The 23,959-nt window shown below is 27.5% G+C and overlaps 2 protein-coding genes across 3 annotated transcripts in view; one reads left to right on the forward strand and one right to left on the reverse strand.

Moving 5' to 3' along the window:
- Positions 1–14,500: 14,500 nt before the first annotated feature.
- Positions 14,501–23,959, reverse strand: part of LOC119669564 — a 44,975-nt gene continuing 35,516 nt past the window's right edge. For both annotated transcript variants that reach the window (XM_038079507.1, XM_038079508.1), the window contains exons 3-6: positions 17,606–18,113; positions 17,319–17,546; positions 17,155–17,253; positions 14,501–15,169 (exon numbers count right to left, since the gene is read on the reverse strand). In XM_038079507.1, coding sequence (XP_037935435.1) covers positions 14,921–15,169; positions 17,155–17,253; positions 17,319–17,546; positions 17,606–18,113 — 1,084 coding nt within the window. In that variant the 3' untranslated portion in view covers positions 14,501–14,920. The remainder of the gene's footprint in view (positions 15,170–17,154; positions 17,254–17,318; positions 17,547–17,605; positions 18,114–23,959) is intronic.
- On the forward strand, positions 20,312–23,615 carry LOC119669563 (MATH and LRR domain-containing protein PFE0570w-like). Its single transcript, XM_038079506.1, has 2 exons — positions 20,312–20,422; positions 20,493–23,615. Exon 2 carries the CDS (start codon positions 20,524–20,526, stop codon positions 23,377–23,379), a length of 2,856 nt encoding a protein of 951 aa, XP_037935434.1. The 5' UTR covers positions 20,312–20,422; positions 20,493–20,523; the 3' UTR covers positions 23,380–23,615.

Below are 23,959 nucleotides of genomic sequence, written 5' to 3' on the forward strand. Positions count from 1 at the left end.
CGTTAGTGCCGCGTCCTTTTGATTACTTAAGTAATTTAACCAACCTAGTCCTGGATGAGCTACTTTCACGGGCATTTTAAATGCTGCACTATTTTGCCCCGCTAAGATTTCTAAGAATGATGGTGATATACGTTTTGCACCCATATGATGTAAATAGTTTAACCATTCATGATCATAAGCTACCTTCTCTCCAGGGTATGCTTTCAATACTGTTGTCATATCTAATACTGTTTTAGATTTTTCGTCCTGCATCTCAACTGATTTTGACTGCTTATTCCAATTTTCCTCCTGCTTCTTATTTAGTTTTGACTGCATATATTCCTCACCATTTAAATCAACTGGTAAATCCACCTTACAGCTTGGCTTAGCACTCTGCTTATAGTGTTTTTTATTAGTGTTGCGATTAGAAAACGGCACAAATTTACAACTAGGCATTCCTTGTGCTACCGTAATTCCACCTACGTTTTTACCCGCTATTTCTTTCGGACATACTGCCTTGGCGTTGTTAAACCTCTTGTGTTGTACAGTTTGGTTCCACATTCCATCTCTTTCTCGTAAAATAGTTCTTAATCGATTTTGAAAAGAAATATTTTCTGGTGAGTTTCTATAGCAAAACCGACTGCAGAACGGCACAAACTTAGAATGGTCAAGTTTTGCCAAGGCATTATCAATGATTTGTTGCATTTTCGTAATTTTACTTTATAAATTTAGAATTTTTAGTATATTTCATGAATTGCAATGACCAATCATTTCAAAATTTTGATCTTTTCAAGAAAATAATTACTTCAAACTAAAACAGGTCTACTGTTTTATTTAAAAAAAAAATATTAAAACTAATTCTATGATTAGCTAGCATTTTATGAGGAAAATTAGGAAAGTACAGCAACATAACAAAGGTTTTATAGACGTATTGAACGTTTTGTAATCTGAACAAAATAAAATATTTTAATAATTTTTATGGCTTAGCTGTAAGTTTTCACATACCTAAATCATTCATAGTTATCAGTAACTAATTTTACTGTTCCGTGATTCATAATCAGATGACGCTTATAATACACCTTCCTTTTAATGCATTAGTTAGTCATCTCTCTTCGATGAGAGCAAAAATGCTATGTGAAGGCAGTTTTATCACGTCTGAATGTAAGATGTCTTAAGTTTCTCGTGTGAACAGCATAGTATGGTCATTTAAAGCGATTGAATTTTTTGTTTTGCAACAATCCATTATATTAGGTTTTTTGAAGTAACAGAGTTATTTATACAATCAGAACGTTTGGCGTTACTGACAAAAATTTCAACAAATTTCGCACCGATCTATCTGTAAAACCAAAAATGACCAATACAGCTCAAAATCCAGTTCATTGTCCTGTTTACAAGTGGACAAAGCCATTTTGATTTTTGTGTTGTAGAAAATAACTTGTATGGGATGGTGTTCAGACGTGATAGTGTAATTGCTTTATATTTGGCTGTACAACACAAGTGACTATCGTTCAAGCCCTCCAACACCTAAATATGAACAAGTCATTTGTATCTCGTACCATAGCTCGATATCGTGATAATGGCAACATTGCATGAAGCCCAGGAAGTGGACAAAAAAAAAACAGTAAAACAATAAACAACAAAAATGATTCGTAAGGTAAGAACCCACATCATAGCTGCAATCAAATGGTAAAGAATCTGAACATATCGCAAAAAAAGATGCAACACATTTTGAAAAATCAGCTCGGACTAAAGCCATTGAAGTTGGATAAAGTGCATGAACTCACCAATGAAGAAAAAAGTTAGAGTCGAAAGAGCCAAAGTGTTGGTTCGTTTGGCCGAAAGTTATGGGTTGCCTAATTTGGTAATTTCTAATGAGTCACCATTTGTAATTGAGCAGTACGTAAACAAGCAAAATGATCAAGTTTACTTGTCAGAGAGGTGAGCTGAAGATTTAAACATATGAATGGCCACCAGAAAGCAGGCGCCAGCTTCGCTCTAGTTCATCGACAGTAAGGTAAAAATAAAAGCCCAAATCTATTGGAAAATTATTTAAATGGGATCACTAAAGATGAGCATTTCAGTCGCAGGCGTTGGACATTCCAATAGGACTCAGCACCTTCGCACAAAGCACGCGTCAACCATGAATGGTTGGAAAACAATGTTTCGTGCTTTATTCCATCAATACAGTGGTCACCGTGTTCACCTGATATAAATCCTTCAGATTTCTCGGTCTAGAGTATTTTAAAAAGTATAGTTGGCACTAAAATTTCTATCGTCTGAAGCAAGTGCTAAGCCAAGAATGGGCAAAAATATCGCAAAGCCACTTGCGGACTGCGTGCGACAGCCATATATCATATGAATGTCGCATTTAAATTATTACTTAATTTAATGAGCACTGAAATTTTTTTCAATTCACTCATATAAGGCTTTCCCGGATTTTTAATATGACTCCAGTAATCCAGTTATTTCAGTAATCCGTATTGAATCCAATTTTAATAGATCCGGATAATGGAATTTTACTGTATATGTGTTTATAAAATTTAAATATTTATCGTAATAAAATGAAAGAATCAACTTAAATACATACAATATCTTGATGTATAACGATTATTATTATAAATCAATGCCAACGTATATACAATGAAGTTAAGACTTTAATTGTTATAATTTAAAATTATTAACTTTACGGGGCGAAGTGTTACCTATTCAAGGGACCATATCTTTTTTGTGTAGAAAGATATTTTATTGATTTTAATTACAAAAATTTGTGGAAATAGTCAAAACTTTTAGAATCCATTAACTCTAGCTCGATGTGGCCACGTTTTGCCCTAACTATGCCCTTCAAATAGTTGAAAAATGAGTTGCATGCTTCACGAATGTGATCTTCCAGTATTTTGGCCCATTCCTGAAGAATCCCTTTCTTCAGCGCATCGGCTCTTAATGAAGTTTACAATATGCTCTATTATATTATTAATACATATACATTACTTTTTATTTATATAGAAACTATCTATATTAATTAAAATACATTTTTACTTAAGCTTAAAGAATTAAATTTTATATTAAATTTTAGAAAATGTGTAGCATTCAATGAACTCTCTTCAAAAAAAACTAAATACAATAAAAATAAATCTTCTGGATGTAAACAAACCCCAAATGAATGACTGACCTTGTAACGGAGAAAAAAACGCAACACCGTGTCTATGCCCTCTTAATTCTTAAAAAATATATATATACCATATAAAAAATTCCAGAAAAAAATAGAAAAATAGAAACATAAAAAATGACATAAAAACTAAACTCTAAAGCACATGACGAATGCTAAGCACAGAGCACACGGCGGCACACATTCCGGGAAACATGCAAAATCGCAAAATCGGAAAATAAAAATAAAAACAAAAATTTCTGATAAAATAAAAAAGAAAACAAAATAAAAATTTTGTGTGGAAATGTTGACACTTTTCCCTATAAAAATGAGAAAAAATGTAACAAATGTGAAAAATGCCAAAAGCAAAATTAAGAGAAAAAAAATTTCATCCCCCGTCTTGAGAGCAGAACAGAACCGTAACTCTCCACCTTTGGCAAAATCCAAAAGAGGAACAAACTTTCTAGGGCACAAAATTTTTGAATTTAATAAAATTTAAAGAAATCTAATGAATTTCAGAACAAAATAATATTTTTAAATCTTGACTGTAGAGACATAATCACTGTTGGTTATATGGAATTTAGCCACGCGTTATATACGTTTATATTTATATGCAGTATTCTGTATAGTATATCATCATCAAGGAGGGGCAGTTAGTGACCAAAATTTGGACGTTAGAGCGCATGTGCGCCAATTATCGATATATTAAGCTCAGAGGGGATTTTAATATAATGAACACAAAAACGAAATTATTGAATAAACATATATATACATAAATACATATATATATATAAAGAAGAAAATGGAAGATAAATACGAAGTAGTGCAGAGATAAGGAGAAATTATATACTTAACGTATGATGTCCAATATATATAATATACAAACAATTATGGATGCAAGGTTTTTATTTGGTAGTCATATAAAACGATTACCAAATATTTGATATAATTAATTTTGACTTCTCATAAGACTATTGGCACTAACGATCCTAACCTTGAGAGCGGAAAAAGGTTTTAAAATTTTTGTAAAAAATATTAACCATTTTTTTGTAATTTAAAGAAAAGTTAAATTTACAAGTTAAATTTTAGTCTATTGATAATATCACAGAAAAAACCTTAAACCATAGTGTTTGTTCTTTACTATATTTATTATAATTATCATTATAGTATTTTTGACAATCTTTCTTTGATAGTACAAAGTCTCACATAGACCTTGGATCTACTGTTATATCGTTAAAGTATTTTCACACAAATCACCCTGGTGGGCACTATTCCTAGTAAAATTTAAGACAATTTTTAAACTTTTCTGACATATTTTAACTCAGAGTGCCGGGGGTGTCCCATCTGACACTCATATTCCCCTTACAATAATCTCTTTGCTATTATTGTATTATTCAAAAGAAAGTTTTCCACAATATTCATGTAATCCTGAATTTAACAAATGTTGTTCCTTTTACTGCTTAAATAGTGATTTGACCAACACAGTGATAATGTTCTTGTATCGAGTCTTGTAACTCGACTATCTGTGAAAATGTAGAAATCGGTATACATATAATATCAATACATATACACCCTACACATATTAGTTGTGTCTTTGATAGTTCAAGTATTCTGGCATAAGTATTCTAAAATAACTATTCTGAAATAAATTGACTTATTGAGCATTTTTGGAAATAGACTGCCACCATATCTATTTCATAGATTTTAGCCATCCGTTTTAATCTCGCTTAGCAGCGATGAGTTATATATCTATTATAAGTTGTTAGAATAATGTTAACATCCGTATCTACATTTGTCATTTACGGTAGTAGTTGCTTATTATTATTCGTATAAACAATTTCTCTGAGTTTTAGTATAAAAACAATTACACAATTAGTTCAAGTCAAAAAAAAAAACATAATACAAAAAGTTATTAAAATTGATATACTCTAAAACAACTGCAAATATCAAGAACATGACTTAATAAAGTAAATTAAATATATTTGAAACCAAAAGTGAACTTACTAGTAAATATTTTTTAAAATTAAATTTGTTTTAATTCAATTGAACATATAATCACAGGTGAATTTATCTTAAATATATGAACAACAACTAAAGTGCTAACTAGCAGCACTCTATACGAGAAAGAAGAGATGAAACGACGAAAACACCTACTAACAGTACACCAACTACCAACAACTACCATTAGTTTATTGTACTAACAGTAGTTTATTGTGATAAACGCTTTTACATGATAAATCTAATTAAGTATTGCTACACATAAAAGGCAATTTTTGATTTGAATTTAATGAAAAATTTTTATAAATATCAAGCAGAAAGCAGAAAGCCTTTCTTATTTATTATGATAAACACATATTCATTCTCAATCATAAGAATATATCTGAAATGCAAGGTATAGATTGAATTTATATAGCAGTGTGGGAAAAATTCAATAAACGGATACGAAATTATAGATCCACCCAAACAATATATAAAAAAAAATACAATTTAAACAAAAATTTAAACAAATAGTTAAACATATTCAACTAAAAAAAACAATTTTTGCAAATCTATTTAATAAAAAGGGCAATTGTTACTTTGTTTAATAGAAAGTGCTTTCAACGTACGCTACGTATTTGTATACAGAAATTTGTTTTGCTTATTTGGTCAATCGGAAACTCACCACAGTCTATAAAATACGTGTTCAGTATTTGTATTTCCATATATATTGTTACAAATATTTAGAATAGAATTTATTTTTTATCTTATAAATTTTCTACCATAATCAGTAACTAAATATATCATTTTCATATTATTAGAATATTGTTTCCTTTTGCTTTGTACAACTAAAGAGTGAAAGAAAGATCCATCATTAATCGGAAATTCACCATAGCCTATAAAATACGTGTTCAGTATTTGTATTTGCATATATATTGTTATAAATATTTAGAATATAATTTATTATTTATCTTATAAATTTTCTACCATAATCAGTGACTAAATATACAATTTTCACATTATTAAAATATTGTTTTCTTTTGCTTTGTACTACTAAGAAGGGAAAAATTTATCAACTATATGGAAATAATTTCCATTAAAATTTAAAAAAAAAATTGTATACAAAAAAGGGTTTTCGTCGGTTGTTGTACATTATTGTTGTTATTACAAGAACTCTTTTAACAAAAAAATATTGTTTTTATTCCTTTTTATTAATTTGTTCATTTCCTTTTTTTAAGTGGAGTTTTATATATTTAAGATAAATTATTTTCAAGTATATATATGAAGTGGCACAATGATTTATTTCTATTTTTACTTAAATTAATTTTTCAACTCATTTTTATAATTATAATTTGTATATCAAACTTCTACTTAGATTCAAACAACAATAAATTCAAATGTTCTTCATATACATTTAATTTACTTTTCATTAATTTTGTATTTGCGCATAAAATTTTGGCAAAACAAAACTCAACACACCTAACAGCTGTTCTTAACATTGTGCAACCAAAAAAACGTGCAGAATGAGATAAATTCTTTTATAGAATTTATTAATACGTTTAACTCGTATTCTATTTTCATTTCAGTTATAATAATTAAATTTTAAGTTTAATTGCATAAATTTTTCAAAAAAACTATATAATTTTCCTTTACGTAGCCCTCGTAAATAAATTTATTTTTCCATATTTCCCTACTTTTTTTCAAATAAGACATTTTGTATATGAAACACAAAAACAACACTCGTACGAACATATATCTATCTTTTGTACACTTCTGGTATGTGTCTAGAATGCATGTAAGGAAAAAGGACCACAATATATAGAACTTTTGATAACAAAAGCAAATGTCATTATTTTGCAAAATGCAAAAAGACGTGAAAATTGATAAGAAAACCAAAGAAAAATTTAATAAAAAACAAAAGGAATATTAAGAACTTTAAAATATTACTTAATTGAAAACGAATGTGAACTGTGTATAAGAAAACATAAAAACGTGCTTCACACATCTTACGAAAATAAAAGCGGCATTGAAACTTTGTTAAGCAACACAACAACAAATCCACAAATTACGAAACAATTAACGAAAAAATAAAAAACAAGCAAATCTCAATAACGATTTGTTGTAAAAGTTTTAAATTAGTGTTAATCTTTATCAATAATGAAAACGTGTTTTAATAATTTACAAACTGGCATTACTCACCATTGTTTAATAAGTTCTTTACTATAGCAACGTATTTTTTATTTCACAGTACGAACTGCAGGTTTTCTGCACACGTTTAAATGATGGCTCCTATGGACACGCCAAACTGAGCCCGGCTCGTTAATAACTTTGTACGTTTACTAGTTACTAATCTATATCACTTAACATATACCAATTCGAAATTGATATATTACACGTTATAATAACTAATTTAATATGAATTTGACTTGATAACTGATTTTATAACATATTATGTCAAACTAAATTAATAAATGACACTAAATAAAAATTTTAGCGCCTTACTTCTACACTAAGAAATTTCCTGGTGTATTTAATAACTATTCGGTACTAAGTCACACTTTCAACGTTTTTTTTTTTGTTGCAAACTCCGATCTTTTCCACGCGCTTTAATGACACAACCGACACCGAGCATAGCCAAACGCGAAATAAACTACGAGCGGTGAAGCACTACGTACAAATTTCATACAGAGCTACCAACTCTACAAACACACAGCTACCAGTGATAGAGTTACCAATGTGTTTTAGCGGAAGTATGGATTTAATTAATCTTTTTATAATATTTTGCGTATCATATGTGTGTAGATAAAATTTATATATATAATATTAATATTTTCTAATAAATTAAAATATTTCAATTAAAATATATTGTTTTCAATTTTATTAATAGTTTAGCTCTATTGTAATTATTTTTTCAAAAATTTTTTTTCAACTAGTTTAGGTTAGTTCAAATACTAATAAAGTAATATAAATAACACATTATAATTATTACCATTTTAATAAGGCCGTGTGCGAGTTCGAGTAAATTGAGGTGAACTAAATTGAAATTTCCTAGGGATTTTTTACACTGCGCTTATGTAAATATTAATTTATTTGTTTATTGCACTTATATATTATTTTTGGTTAAAAGTTTTCAAGTTTATGTATTTATTTATTAAACATCTTATAAAATTTACACAATGGTAACACCTAATATATTTAATTTTATAACTTAATCTAATTTACCCTACTCGAAATTCTGCAATACCAATATAATTAACTATTACTCTCGATTTACTCGAACTCGCACACTGCCTAAATACAAAAAATAAAAATAGGCATGTATGAGAAAAGTTTTAACTGCGACAAATCAATGAAATTATTTCATAATTATGTTATGTTGTAAAACATTTTAAAATTTGTATTAGTTTGCCACGCGCGTGTAATTTTTAACCACTAAATCATAGTATTTTTAAATAGTATTATAAAACATTTTAAAATTTTTGGTTCTGAACTAAAGACTAGTTCTCTTTTTTTTTTACTAAGTCCTACTACATATTGAAATTTTTTCACAAACCTTTATTATCAAATAAAAATATATTATATAAAATTATATTACAGAAAATATAATATATAAAATATTATATTTATTTGCAGTTATCAAAGTACAGTATTACCAAAGAATCTATAGTACAAAGAAGTGCCACGCTCATACAAACGAAATACCCACTTTATTTTGCTGGTGGATTTATAATAAATCCACCCAACCTCATGCAACAATGTTCGATCGAGTCACAACTGGTATGATGTCCAGTTCAAACCTATATGTGAGTCGAGTAAGGCTGACAAAAGCCCGACTGCATACGTATTCAATCATACATGCAACCCTCTGTATTACATTATATGCATGTTTGTATGTTTGTTCGCTGTAAAATGTTCAAGCGATCAAACAGCATTTCAGTGACGAAGTCAAAATTGTGTACATTTGATAAGTTTTTGAATTTAATAGCATATGAAACAAAATTACCTGTTTGATATTGTTATGAATTGTAGTGTAAAAATACATTACAAATTTATTTATGTCTCAAATCTGATTTTTCCATTCGAGGAAGCTTTATTCTTAAATATTGTCCATGCGCAATGTTTCCGAACCAATATCGAAATCACCAATTTTAACATTTCAATCCGGTGTAAATAGCATTTATGCGCTTCCTCAAACCAGGAAGCATTATTATTGGTTTTAGTGACTTCTATACATTTTTTCAATATAATTTTTCTTACTTTTCTAATATTTTTATTTTCTTTAAAATACTTTTCAAACACTTTTATATGAATCTTGCAAATATTTTTTAAAATAATCACAAAAAGTCACCAAAAATTCAAACTATTAAGAAGTAGTTCCTTTTGAGGTAAAATATATGCACAAATGTGCAATAAAAACATACATATTAATATACTGCAGACTTAATGTCTCCAATATCACATTCGTACATACATAATGGTTTTTGTAGTGCATCATTTGTTGCAATAAAAAAAAAAATATATTCTATTACTCTTTACTCCTATGATATGGGCCTTTCCAGTACAAGAAGATAAAGCAACAAAGTATATCGAAAAATTATTTGTGGGATTTCTTTACCATTCACTTCGTTATTAATCCATGTATATTAATTAAATAGGCAAATAAAAACAAGAAAGGCAAAAGAAACAGGAGTATAAAAACAATTGTGGGTTGCAATGAGTTTGAACTGGACATCATACCAGTTGTGACTCGATCGAACATTGTTGCATGAGGTTGGGTGGATTTATTATAAATCCACCAGCAAAATAAAGTGGGTATTTCGTTTGTATGAGCGTGGCACTTCTTTGTACTATAGATTCTTTGGTATTACTATTATTCAGTGATAACAATATCTTTTCGTATTCCAACTATTGTTTTTGTCGTTTACACCTATACAAGCAAAATTATATGCATTGTTATTAATTGCGCAATTATTTTTTATAACAATTTTCAATGAATTTCTTTGAATAACAATATTTTACACTTAATGAGCGAAAATCTTCAATGTTTTTGTTTTTGTTTTGCTTTCATTTACTGATTGAGTAAATTTTGACAAAATTTTCGCATGTGTTCTCATTTTTTCACTGTCACAACTTTTTTTTTCACTGTCACAATTATTGTTAAATAATGTACAAAGTTTATATTTCTATATCTATATGCTATCAAATTGTATCCAAAGTTTAAGTTTCTATAGGTACATGTTACAATATATTGCAATGAATTTTAACTTATTAACTGAGGTAGAAATTTATTCAACTCCGTTTAATGTTATGTATGTTTAATAATTTTAAACATATATTCGCTATTTGTTTCTAATATTCTATAATTTGCAATATAATATTGTTATAATATGCAATTTATTTGTTAACATTGGGTTTGATACTTTTTTGTGTAATTACACAACCATCTGACAGCACAGCTGCGAATAAAAACAGAGTTGCTATAAAATGTTCTAGGTGAATTGTGAGAAAATATTGAAGCAAAAAAAAAATTGATACATATGTATTATACAAACATTTGTTTTTAACATATTACAGTTTTTAAATATTCTAATAATAATATTTAAAAAAAGGATTTTTGTTGCTGAAAATTTAGAACCATGTTGAAAGCAGGTCGAAACCGTTTTTCATATACCGAAATATTCGCACTTTTAAGCACATATAATGACGGAATTTTCTTGATGGAAACATTAAAAATAAACAACCTTTCTTTCAGTATATTTACGTTTTCGAAGCTATTAAGGAAGTGTATTATTAAATAAAACTCACACCAATGTGACAAAACCAATATTAATTTACTAAGCAATAAAATTAAGTTCTAAAACAATTAATACACTTCAAATTAATATAACAAATATGACGCTGTATTATTTGTAAGAAAAATTTATTCTTGCCTAATATATTCTTTAATAAATATTTTCTTTCATATACAGCACTGAGAATAAACTGGAAATTAACTTAATATGGCTTCTTCATATTTTTTTACACAGTTAAAAGAGAGCACAGACACTTGCTTCTATAATTTTTCATAATATATTAGTTAAATTTTTTTAAAATGGAACATAGCAAACTACAAGTCATTTTTATGGTAATCGCTTTAATTAAGTTTGTACGACAATCCCAAGATGTTAAGATTCCCATAGGCTAACTAGTCCATTTTAATTGAAATAATGCATTGATGTTTGTTTCGTATTATCTCATATTTACCTTTACGATAATTTGATTTTATTATTTATTCGTGTCAACTAGCATATATTCTTCTATTGGTGGGTGGATCTGTTACTGTCTTACTGAATGTCTTACTAGGTGGTGTGTCTTAGTAAGTGTGCAGTTATATTAACCGTTCTTAAATTTAGATGAACCTTTAGCTGGATTAATGCTGGGGCTTTTGTTTATTTCATCGAAGGGTTTCAGTACTTCGTCTTTTATACACATATTTTTTAACTGTTGTAACCTTCAGAATTCTGCGAAGTTCCGATTTCTGATATACTATCAATAACTAAATTCAAAGCCCGTTGCAATCTTCATACCAAGATTTTTAACTCCTTCGAAATGAAGAATTCTCATAATATTTTAGAAATTACTAAATTACGTCCCTTCACAAAAATAAAACAAACAGTAATATTTGATCATAAAACATATATATATTATTTTCAATTCAATAATAACATACATATATATAGACATATATAATAAGTATAAGCATCGTAGTCGTATTCATTATATATTGTATTAATTTTAATACTTTTGCATATTCACAATTTAACAACATCATATACATATATATATGTATTTATATATATTAATTTACTAACACGTACATATATATATTTATCTATTTAGGTACTCTATCGGTCGGATTTCGGTTTTATTGAAACGATATTGCAAATCAAAAGTACATACATAAGAACATTTATGGAACTTTTCATATCTCACTCAAAATCACTTCAATAATAATAAATATATGTAAAAAAATATGGGATTTGTTACACATATGTCTATATTGTTTTAATAAAATATTAAATTATTCAAAAAAGCTGCCTTGCATAGGAGAATTAAGTTTAATATTTTTTTAAGTATATCTTAATAACTGTTTTTAATTAAGACTAGAGTCACATAAAACATAAATACTTAAGAGTTGGAAAATCCGAGACTATAAATTCTTTTAACTGCACTATGTCATTTGTTCTGGTTTGTAATTGAAAACTATTATAATTTTTTCTTTAAATGTTTCCTTTTTTTTTGCCTGAATATTTATAACAATGTTTATGGAAGTATAATATGTATAAAATTATAAGATACATAAATAAAATTTATTTAAAATTCATAGAGTTAAAAATCAGTTTTTGCATAAGTCTACTTAATTCCGTTTATATTTTTTTTTTAAATAATTGTTTACAAAAAAAAAGGAAAATATATATTTTTTTCACCCGATTTCTTATAATTACTATATATAAAAATAATGACAAGTCCATAATATAAATATATAACAAAAATTTTCCAGTACTTTTTCAAATATTTACCCATAGAAGAAATTTTTCTATTATATTTTTTTTTTGTATATATATTATAGATATTAAAATATATAGTGTTTTTTTTTACTTCAGACAAAATATATGTTATAAAGTATTAATATTTTAAAGTTTGTATTTTTGTTATATTAAAATGTTTTCTTTTTTTTTTTTGTTAAACTTTGAAGAACAATTTGTTTTTCAATACAATTACAAGACATTGAAATATAAAATATATCTACTTTTTCACACATAAAAGCTTCTCATAAAATTTTCTATTTAAAGCAATAACGCTTTTACACTTATATAAAGTCAACTATGCTTAAATCAGTTAAATAAACATATATACTATATATCAAATAGTGCAGATTTTAAAATTGCATTAAAAGTTGAAATGCACGGTAGGTAGGCAATACTGTCTTTTTGCAATTATTTCACACAACAGAATTATAATTTACTTGATTTATTTAAATTATATTTATTAAATGTCATTAACAATTTAAGAAAATATATAACTAAAAATAGAATTTAAACCTAACGAAAATATTAAATAATGTATTTTAAAATAATAAAAGAATACATAAATAAAAATTGTATATATAATATATATATATATGTATATACATATATAAATAAAACATATATAATATACATATATATATAAAATATATATAATACATATATATGAAAAATATATATAAAACATACATATAAATTATATATTCACATATTTTTTATAAAATACATTTTATATTTAAAAAATAAAATAAATAAAAGTTATAAAAATTTGATTCAACACAAATAAAAAATGATTGGAGACAGTGAAAATACATTAAACAATTTCAGAAAAATTACAAATCAAATTATACGTGAATTGATATAAGAAATGAAATAAATTAAAAATAATAAAATAAATTTAAAATAATTTTAAATACACAACAATATGATAATTAAAATTTAAAAAAAGTAAAATGTTAACTGCATAAATGTTAAATAGATATTTATTTTAAACTCTTATAAAAAAACATGTGTAAAAAAATGCAAAATTATTGATAAGAAAATCAATAATTTTTTAAGGGTGATAATTAAGATCAAAAGAGAAAATTAACTTAAATTAAAGAAAAAATTAAAATAAAAAAATTAAATAAAATTTAAAGAAACAAAAATGAAAACATAATTTATAAAAACTAAAATTCAAAAAAATATAATAAATAAATTTAAAAAATAAATTAGTAAATATAAGAAAAGAAGAATAAATAAATTTAAAAAAAAACATAAATAAATAAATTTTAAGATAAATAAATTTATAAAAATATTTAACTAAGATAAAAAATAAATAATATATAACATATTTTAATTAAAATGAAACAAATATGAACTAAAATTAAAAAAAAATAGTTTTGTAATGCAATTAAAAATATAAAATAAATTTGGACTAAAATTAATAAAACAAAAATAAAATAAATTTCAACTTAAATTAAAAAAAAACCAATCGTAGCATTGCTGTAATATTTTATTTAGAATTCTTCAGTTACTGAAATATTTTGTTAAAACGTTTAAATTTAAAATAAATATTTAAATAAATAAATTTTTATTTAATAATAAATAAAAATATATTGTTAATCATTAAACAATTAATTAAAACATACATATATGGATTTTTAATATAAAAAAAAAACAAATAAAAATAATTTAAAATTTATAATTTATAATTTTAAAGTTTATCAAAAACATTTTAAATTTACAATTTTAATTTTTATTTAATAAACGTTCATTATGCTTAACTGAAATTGCTTAATTCAAAACCTACCATAAACTTGATTTCATATTTTGTATATTTTTTACAAAAAAATGTAAATATATATATAAAATTATTTTAAAACTAATTATAATTGTATAAATTTTAAATATATAAGTTTCAATTAAAATTATATTAGTTAACATAAGGCATTCACTTTGTCTTTTTTTCTAATGAACTTAAATTTACCATTCCATTATTTCAAATAAATAAAATTTTTATTAGAATTTATAAAATCTATTGTTATTATATACAAAAATATGAAGTAATTAAAACAAAAATGTTTTAGTTGTTTCTGCAATTAAAAAATATTGTACAAGTTTTTAAAACTATATAACAAAATGGCTAAGAACATAAATCGGTTTATTTGCTTATTTAGTTGTGATTAAATTTCATTTATAGTTTTTTCTTTTTTTTTAGTTTTTAACTTAAAAAAAACTGAGATTTGATTTTCAACTCCAGTTAAAACTGTGTTTAACCATTAACTTTAAAAACATCTGCATTCGGGGGTGTAATTGTTTTGACTCCAAATCTCGGTACGTCACCATTTGGAAGGCTGGTATCGTTTAGGTTAACACCAACATCAGTGGGAAGTTTACCATTTTTATAAAATTCCAGAGAATTATCGTTTAAGGGGGAAAGATTGTTATTTTTTGATTGTTTTTGCTGTTGTTCTTGAAGAATTTGTAGGTTTGATTTTTTTATTTTAGAAGGGAAGAAGACCTTAAATAAAAATGAAAGATTTATTATATTTTTTATTTTGAAAATTTCATATTTTTTAATTAATTATTAATGTTATTACTATTATTATTAAAAAAGTAAATTAAACATAAATATTTCTGCTTTAATAACTCTGTTAATTTTACAACAACACAATTAACGTAGAAGTTACGGCGCTTAAATCAATTCCAGATTTTCTGAAACTGATTTCTGGACCTTTTAATTTGCTGAAAACTTTCTAGGAGAGCACAGATAGTTTGCCACAGTATTGATAAAGTTGCATCAGCTGGCATAGTCTCTGCGTTTACCTGTTATTCTTTTATTATACATATAAATAGATTATATATATAAAAAAGCTAAATATTAATTTAACAAAATGAGTAGCAGTACTCTAAAGATAACTATAGACTACTATTATTACCTTTATTTTTACTTCATTTTAAATTTGTTGTATTACATAGAAATTTATAACAATTATATTATATATATAAAGCTTACAGCTATGACATTTTAATCGTCTGCCGGAACTATAGACTATATTCCAAATATCAGTAACAATAAAATATATTATTTCAAATTAATTTAAAAATGTGTGTATTATTTAACATGGATCAATTAGTCCATTAAAAACTATATATAACAAATACAATTTTAAAATAAATATTAGAATAAATATATTTTATTTATTATATATATTTATATTTATTTTTGTACTCTTGAGCGAGTACAAAAATAAACATAGCACTTATACTTTATAAGATTAATTTTTAGTATAGCAGCATTATTATTTGTTATTCCTATTGATAATACTAAAACCCAAAATAAATAAATATGTTAATATTATATAGCGTGTGTTCCTTTGTATGAAATGGAGCATAGCTACCAAATTTATTGCAAAGAACAATTTTGCGGCTCAAGGTAAGTCAGTTTGGACAAAAAATTGAGTGGCCATGTTATACAGACAGTCATATGACGAATGGTCACAGCAATTTTACGCTCATAGAACATAACCTAAAGGATATGTTATACAGAGGGTTATATCACAATTGTAAATTTCGTACTTTAACTATTGTTTTAGTACGTTTTTTTTGTCTAAATTAAAAAAGCTAATTATTTTTGTGTGAGTATGCATACATAAATACAGATAGTTTCTGCTAATAGTCGCAAATCTTGACATTTATTACTGAGTAACGGTGATTTGATCAACGTGACAAGACACAGAAAACTTCGTCCCCGAGACCAAATTTTAATCGAAATTTCACTTTCCGTTTTTCTCAATTTTTTAATAACCATTGAAAATAACAAGAATTTCACATATGATGTGATTATAACTGTCTGTATAACAGGATAATTAGGTAATTGTGTTATTAAAAAAGATTCTACAATAATTTTATTAGCCGTTGTTGTTGTAATTTGCTGAGACCTGCTTGTGAGGTCCCTTTGGAAAGTGTTGAACGGCAGAGAGACCCCGCCGTTCCTAGAAACACTATATGAGCTGTAAATTTTCTTCGACACATCATGATGAAAACATAATGAATAATAAGAATATTAGTTTTAATTTTCGAGTATAATCTATATAAAATAATTAGCAATTGAACCCTTTAAATAAGATTTTGTTACACGTGAGTGACACATCAAAAATATATAATTAGTACAAAATATATGTGGTATGGGTAATTATAATTATATTTAAGAAAAGACTACCAAAGTATTAATAAGACATGCAAAAAAATGTCTGGATAAATGTAGAAGGCATTTAATATATAACAAATTAAATAACTAAACTAATAAAATGTAATATAGGGCGTAGAGCATCACCACATCAACATAATTTTATACTATCGTACATATTATAAATGTCGTTGCATTATAATTAGCAATAAATATACTACTTATAACATATAATAAAAATAAAAGATTATTAAATTTATGTTATAAATATACAAGTCAGCCTGCTGGAAAAATTTTTTTATAAAATATAATTTTACCTTTAGTGCGCCTTTAACCATCAAAAAAAACCAATAAATTTGTGGTAGAAATAGTATTAAAATACTTATTATGCAACCACGAGGCAAACCACATATAGCCTAAAATAAAAAATAGTTAAGTTAATTACAAATTTATTCATAATCCGATTAAAGTTATTACTTACCTCCCAAAGCGATACATTTAATACTTCACTGTAACGCCACATAACGTAGGGCCACATAAGCACGCGAAATATTAAAAAAGTACCCAACATTGTTAAACCATTAACAATATAAATACGAGTTTCCTTCAAACCCATAGTACTCAAAATGCCACGAAACGAAACAAATGGTGTTGAGAACTCCATCATAAACATATAACTATAGATGCAATGTCCACCGCCACGTATATACTAAACAACAACGAAAGGAAACAATTATATTTGAATAAATTGGTTAATGCAATACCTACCGTAACTACTAATAAACCAAAGGTACCAATAAAAATGTGATGAATCATCATAACTGGCTGTGTCACTACGTACTTTAAGAAGCCCCATTTTTCACCTCTACTTACGTATGCCATTCCATTGGCATTATCATAGATTTCATTTTCATGTTGTGATGAATGTAGAGCTTTGGTAACAGTTGTACCATTATTTCCTTTAATGAGTCCATTGTTAGATCTTCCATTAGTATGGTATGTGTGCTTATCGTAAAGTCCACCATTGGTGTTATTTATGATTTTGGTGCCATTTGAGCTATTTGCAGCTATACTTATCATTTTGAGTTTGTCGGTCAATTTTTGCTTGTGCACCTTATACATGGACCAGATGTCGTACATGAAGTATGCGGTACCAAACCAGCCATAAGCTTCCATTAGAAAATGCGATGCGTAGACAAATGATTTGCTGCAAGTCGACTTACAAACAACAAAGCCGACAAGGAATGAAAATGAGGCTTGTATTGCCGATACAATTCTAAAAAGAAAAAAATGTAAGATATTTTTATAATACGAATATTTTACATAAAATTATTTTATATAATATATATATAAACCAATTATTTATATATAAATACTTTGTAATAGAAATATATATCTAATATATTTAATATATATAAATAATAAATGTAGAATTTAGGTGCCAGATTTGTTTCACAGAATATCATCTCTTCCTTAAAGGGATAAGACTTCCTGTCACATTGTTTCTTTGGCTTTTATCTGAGTTAGAAACACTTGACATCTGCTCATATTAGATTTTTAAAGAAAATAATCTATAAAAAGATCTAAAGCTAAACAAAATCATGGTGCCAAAAGAACCTTTAAGAAAAACATTGATTCAAATTTAAATAGTATAGAAATCCAGATTGAGAACAGAAGCGCGTAATAGACAAGTTATACTACTATAAATGCAGAACTGGTACAATATATATATGTCTAGAAGTTCACCTCAACCGTTAAGAATGACATTTTTTTTAACTTATGAGAAAGAGAATTTGAGTGTTGAATGTTGACAATAAATAAATTGGATTAAAATTAATCAGACTCATAGCCAGCGCTTTATACCTGGATTGTGTATCACTTTAACTTGATTTGCTACCGAAATCAAGAGTAACTCGAAATGACAGCTGATACTATCACAACTCTCGTGAGAATATAATATTAGCAAAAACATAGAATTTTTCTATGTTTTTAATATTATAATATAATATAATTTTTATTATAAGGCAACAGGTAAGGATTTTTATACTTTATATATTTTGGTAGCGATTAATTTTCCTCTCAATATTTTTGATAAGTAAAATAATAAAAAGGCATTTTATTACTTATATATGTATATTATTAACAACGGACATAAATCTCATATCCTTCTGAAATAAAATCGAAACTTTGATTATTTGCCAAAAAGGTCAAAAATAACTTTGCGGATATATGTACGTAATAATATAACATAAATAACATTTATTAACATTTATTTTTTCAACCATAGTAGGTATTTTATTGAAGAAAAAAAAAATTAATATGTATTTAAAAAAAATTATAAAAATATAAGAATTAATAAATATGATAAAGGTAAATTAAATTATATTTTATATCCGTTCAGTTCAGACCATAAAAAAATTTAAAATTATGGATCGTAGTTCGCGTGGGACTAGCAACAGAACATACTATGCCAAAGCTCCAAAAAAATTTGGTAAAAAGTATACATTTATTAAATATCCAGAGGAAAACCAAAATGTTATTAATTGCTATGCACCATGTGAATATCATCCAAAACTAGAATACTATGATCAAACAGCTTACTGTCCGCAGAGCCCTTACTATGAAAATAAGTTACAACCAACCGCACAAATACATAGCAGGCCAAAAAGTAACCAAGCACCCACTTATACCATAAAAAGTACACCCATTTCTACAAAATCTCCTGTTCCGTACATGACAAAATATCCAAATCCTTTGTACAAGCCTGCACTAGCTCAACCGGAAATAGGCGAACAGTATCAACAATATCAGAGATGGCGACAAGCGCAACAGTGGCAGCAGCCCCAACAATGGGAATGGCTACGAGTTCAACAACAACTACAACAAAGCCAGCAATCGCAACAGTTCTCACAACAAAATTCGCAGTGGCAAGACGACTATCAGTTACGTGATTGGCAATTGAATCAGTTATCACAACAAAGTCAACATCAGCAACGTGACCAGTACTCACCACAAAGTCAACAGCTTCAGTTACCACAACAAAGTAGACAGTGGCAACATAATTATCAGCCTCAACAAAGTCAACAGTGGTATCAAGACAACCAACTGTTACCTCCTACGCAGATACCAACAAACATCCAAAGGGTTAATTATTTGCAAACTCCGCAACATCCTTCACAAGAACCAAAATATTTCGGAGAAGATAATGGCAGCGAGGCACTTTCCAATGCCAATCCAAATGCTATCAAACGTATATCTCCCGAATTTAAGGCACTGTTAAAAAAACATGAAGATTTTGCGTCGAAGATGAAACCAAAATCGATAGAGTTTTAGATCTGTTTATCAATTTGGTGTATACAATATATAGCTAACATAATGTTCTTTGACTTATAACTCAAAATAACAATGACAAGCCAATAAATTTTATAACCAAAAACTATTTTTTCTATGCGATGTGTTTCATCGTTCTCAGCATTCCGATAATACAAACCAAAATTGTCACATCTTTTTCATTTCGGTGAAGTTTATTTTGAAATTGAGTTCGGTTTTTCTTTTTTTTTTGGTTTGGATAGTCGCAGTGCTTGAGTAAATTTATAAATTTTTATGTATTTAGAAGATCTTATGAAAAAATTTTACATTTCTAATCTGTTTACAGTGCCATGTAAAAGTGTGTAGATGGTTTTACAATGCAAAGATTAACACATGTTCAGAAAATAGCCAGTCAATTCGGCCGAACGTGCTGCCATAAATTTTTAACATCGAGACTTTTGAGTTCAGGGACGTGTGGTAATCATTATTCCACAAATCGTTTACAAAATTTAATACAACAGCAAGAACAAAAGTTTACGATCCCTGCTGAATTCAACCTTGCTGCATCATCGAACAAACAGTACGGGGGAAATTCTTTTCGAAAGTGTGCTCCAAGCACTCAGTGCATTTTTGTTCCTGACATAGCGACAGAGTGGTATAAAAATCATCGCAGAGACACAAGATCGGAATTCATTGCCAGATATTGCGAAATGCTCAAAATGTCCGGATATCAAACTAAGAACACTGGCTGTAAAAATCAGTCAACAGTAATATCGGACAATTTAATGACACGTTTTAAGCGTATATCTCAGGATTTTCATAAATTATTAGTTGAACATGAGCGAAAAGCATCCGTTATTCCAAAGCCAACACCAAAAGCGCCACCAATTGCGAAACATAAATCACAAAATACCGTTAACAGGCGGCGGAAATCGAGAACTAGTGAAAATCGCAAAGAATTTCCAGAAGCTAATTTAAAACAGACAATGGGAGTACGTGCACATGGTTTCAGATTTAAAGATTTCGTAAAAGAAATTAATACTAATGATGATGACATATGCCAAGATATGGACACCCAAACAAATGAAGAAGAAAATGGACCACCGGATACTAGTACGCCTAATGGTATTTCAAAAAGAACTTCTAAAAAGAAGAGCAAAACATGTATCAGCGATGAAAGAATATATTCAAATGTTTCTGCGCATGGTTATAGTAATTATCCCAAAATGTTTAAGAGGCAATCTGGGGGATCCAATACTCAAGTAAAAAAAAAATATAATTCCATAGGAGGTAGATGTCCTGATAAATCAACCGAACAAAAAACACAAGTTGCCGCACATGGATACAGTAATTATGTAAATAAACCAGAAACTACAAGAGAACACTATGGACAGCTAAAGGAATCAAAAATTTCAAAACGTTCTAAAGGAAATTTTTCGCCATATGCGCACGGTTATGATTATAAAAATGATGATACAGAAGAAACGTGTGATAATAATCATAATCACAAACAAACCAATCAACAAAAACCAAAAGCACATGCTAATCACAGTAGCGTAAACCAAAATGAACAACAAACGCCTAAAAGCTGCAGGAAGCCAATAAAAACTGTGTCTGCACATGGGTACCATAATCCAACACCTCGGCCAGTATCAGATATTAAAGCAGACAAAAACCTTAATAGTAAGCGTGAAATATATGTATCCAAAAACACCAACAACGTTTCATCAAACGCTACTAAGCCTGTTACACTTAAAAAAAAACGCAGAAAAGGAAGAGACACCAATTCACTAAACAGTTGCCAATGTATCACAGAAACAACATCTGCGGAAAGCATAAAACAGCCAGTTACTTCCCGCCGAAAAAAACGAAAACCTGAACAAAAGCATTTACAAGAAATATGGATTAAACCAAATGCTACAGAAATGCGAAGCACTGATTCTGGTGTATCTTTAAAAAGGTATCACACTCAATTATATGATAACCAATGTGACAGTAGCTGCTGTGGTGGTGACGAATGCGTATGTCAAATAAGTAAAGCTAATAAGCAATATAAAAATGCAAATTCGTCTACTGATTACCCTTTTACTTCGAGCTCAAATCTATCTCCTCGCAAGCGCAAAAATAAGGATACTAATCGAACTAACAAAAAAAAATTTCAGAAAACCAAACAAGATTTTCCGGAATCATCTGAACCAAATAAAACACATTTAAACGTACAGATAGAAAGTAGTGAAAATTTACTGAAATGTGCAGGTCCATTCACAAAATTATTCGCAAGACGTAAGAAAGATCCTGAACCACAAACTGATAGTGAAAGTAATATTGATTATGGTAAAGAAAAGGAAATAGAAATGGAAATGGAAAAAAGTTGTTCTGACCTAGAACCCCCGCATATAAGTCAGTATTACCATCATCTTTCTCACAGAATAATGAATGCGAAAAATGAAGATAAAAATGTAGTGCCTAAAACAACAAGGAATAGAGAAATAGAAAGTGATTACGATAGTGACGATAGTAAAGGTAGTAAATGTGAAGTTAAGGATAAGAACCATTATCACATGCTTTCACATAACAAGCAATGTCATGACGAAGCAACTTCAAGGAAAGAAAATTATACAAAGGAATATAAAGATCCATCAGTTAGTTACTATTATCACGATATATCTCACTGCAAAAACGAAATACACCATGATAACAAAAAACCGAAGAAAATAGAGAAACGTCGAAATAATAGCAATTCTGATGAATCACTAGATAAGCACTACTATCACAATCTCTCTCATAAATCAGCTGATTGCAAAAAAACTTTTGCTAATAAAAAATTAACAAGAAAAACTGCTGGAAGAGAAACAAGTGAAGAGCCAGATAGCGACTCGGCAGCATCATCTTTCGACATACCCAAAACTTGGAATACAAACAAAAGGCCTCAAAAAAAAATGCAAAGTGAGGATAAAAATTTGTGCACGAAAAATAAACCACCAGGCAAAGATGTACCAACTTATTATTCCAATCTGGCGAAAAATACAAAAACTTGTAAAGAGTGCTATGATCACTCAAGATTTTGGAAAAAGGAAACACCTAAAACCGATACTAATCTAGTCAAAGCACATGGATATAACAATGATGTTACAGTAACTGTACGTAAGAGGTGTGCGACTACTAAACCGGAATACATACTAGGACGTGATGATTCATACGAAAAACAGAAACGTCAAAGGAAGCGCTCTTAAATCTTTAAGCAATCAAAATCTTCCATCAAAAAAGTCATATATGTATTATTACATTTATAATTAATTTATGTGAATGCAGGACACTATATAGAAATTTGTTAAGGAATTTGTGATAATGGATGAGTATCTGCTTTGATACAAACTGCTTTGTGATGGCACGACTATATAGCACCGCAATCTTTAAATCTGTCAGTTGCAATATCTATCAGACACTCCTATCCAAAATTCATTTTCTAAATATACGTCAAAATTTGATGTATTTAAATTTCTTTTTAATTTTAATTTATATGTAATTTGTGAGCAATTTCGCAACAGAATAAGATTTGTACGCAAATTTCATATAAATTATAATTAATTTAGAAATTTGAATACATTTTTGTGTAACTAAATCAAAAAATTATTTTTGTTAAAATTTTTCCAAATACATTCTATTTGCTAAATCTACATAAATACAAAATTCAAAAAATAAATATAAAAAAAATTTTTGTTATTGTAGTTCACTACTTTGCGGAACCTCTCTAAAAAAAAATTTTGTAAGCAAAGTTAACTGATTTTATTGTCTTAAATAAATAAATATAAA

The sequence above is a fragment of the Teleopsis dalmanni genome, chromosome 1 (assembly GCF_002237135.1).
Source record: "Teleopsis dalmanni isolate 2A chromosome 1, ASM223713v2, whole genome shotgun sequence".
Classification (NCBI taxonomy): domain Eukaryota; kingdom Metazoa; phylum Arthropoda; class Insecta; order Diptera; family Diopsidae; genus Teleopsis; species Teleopsis dalmanni.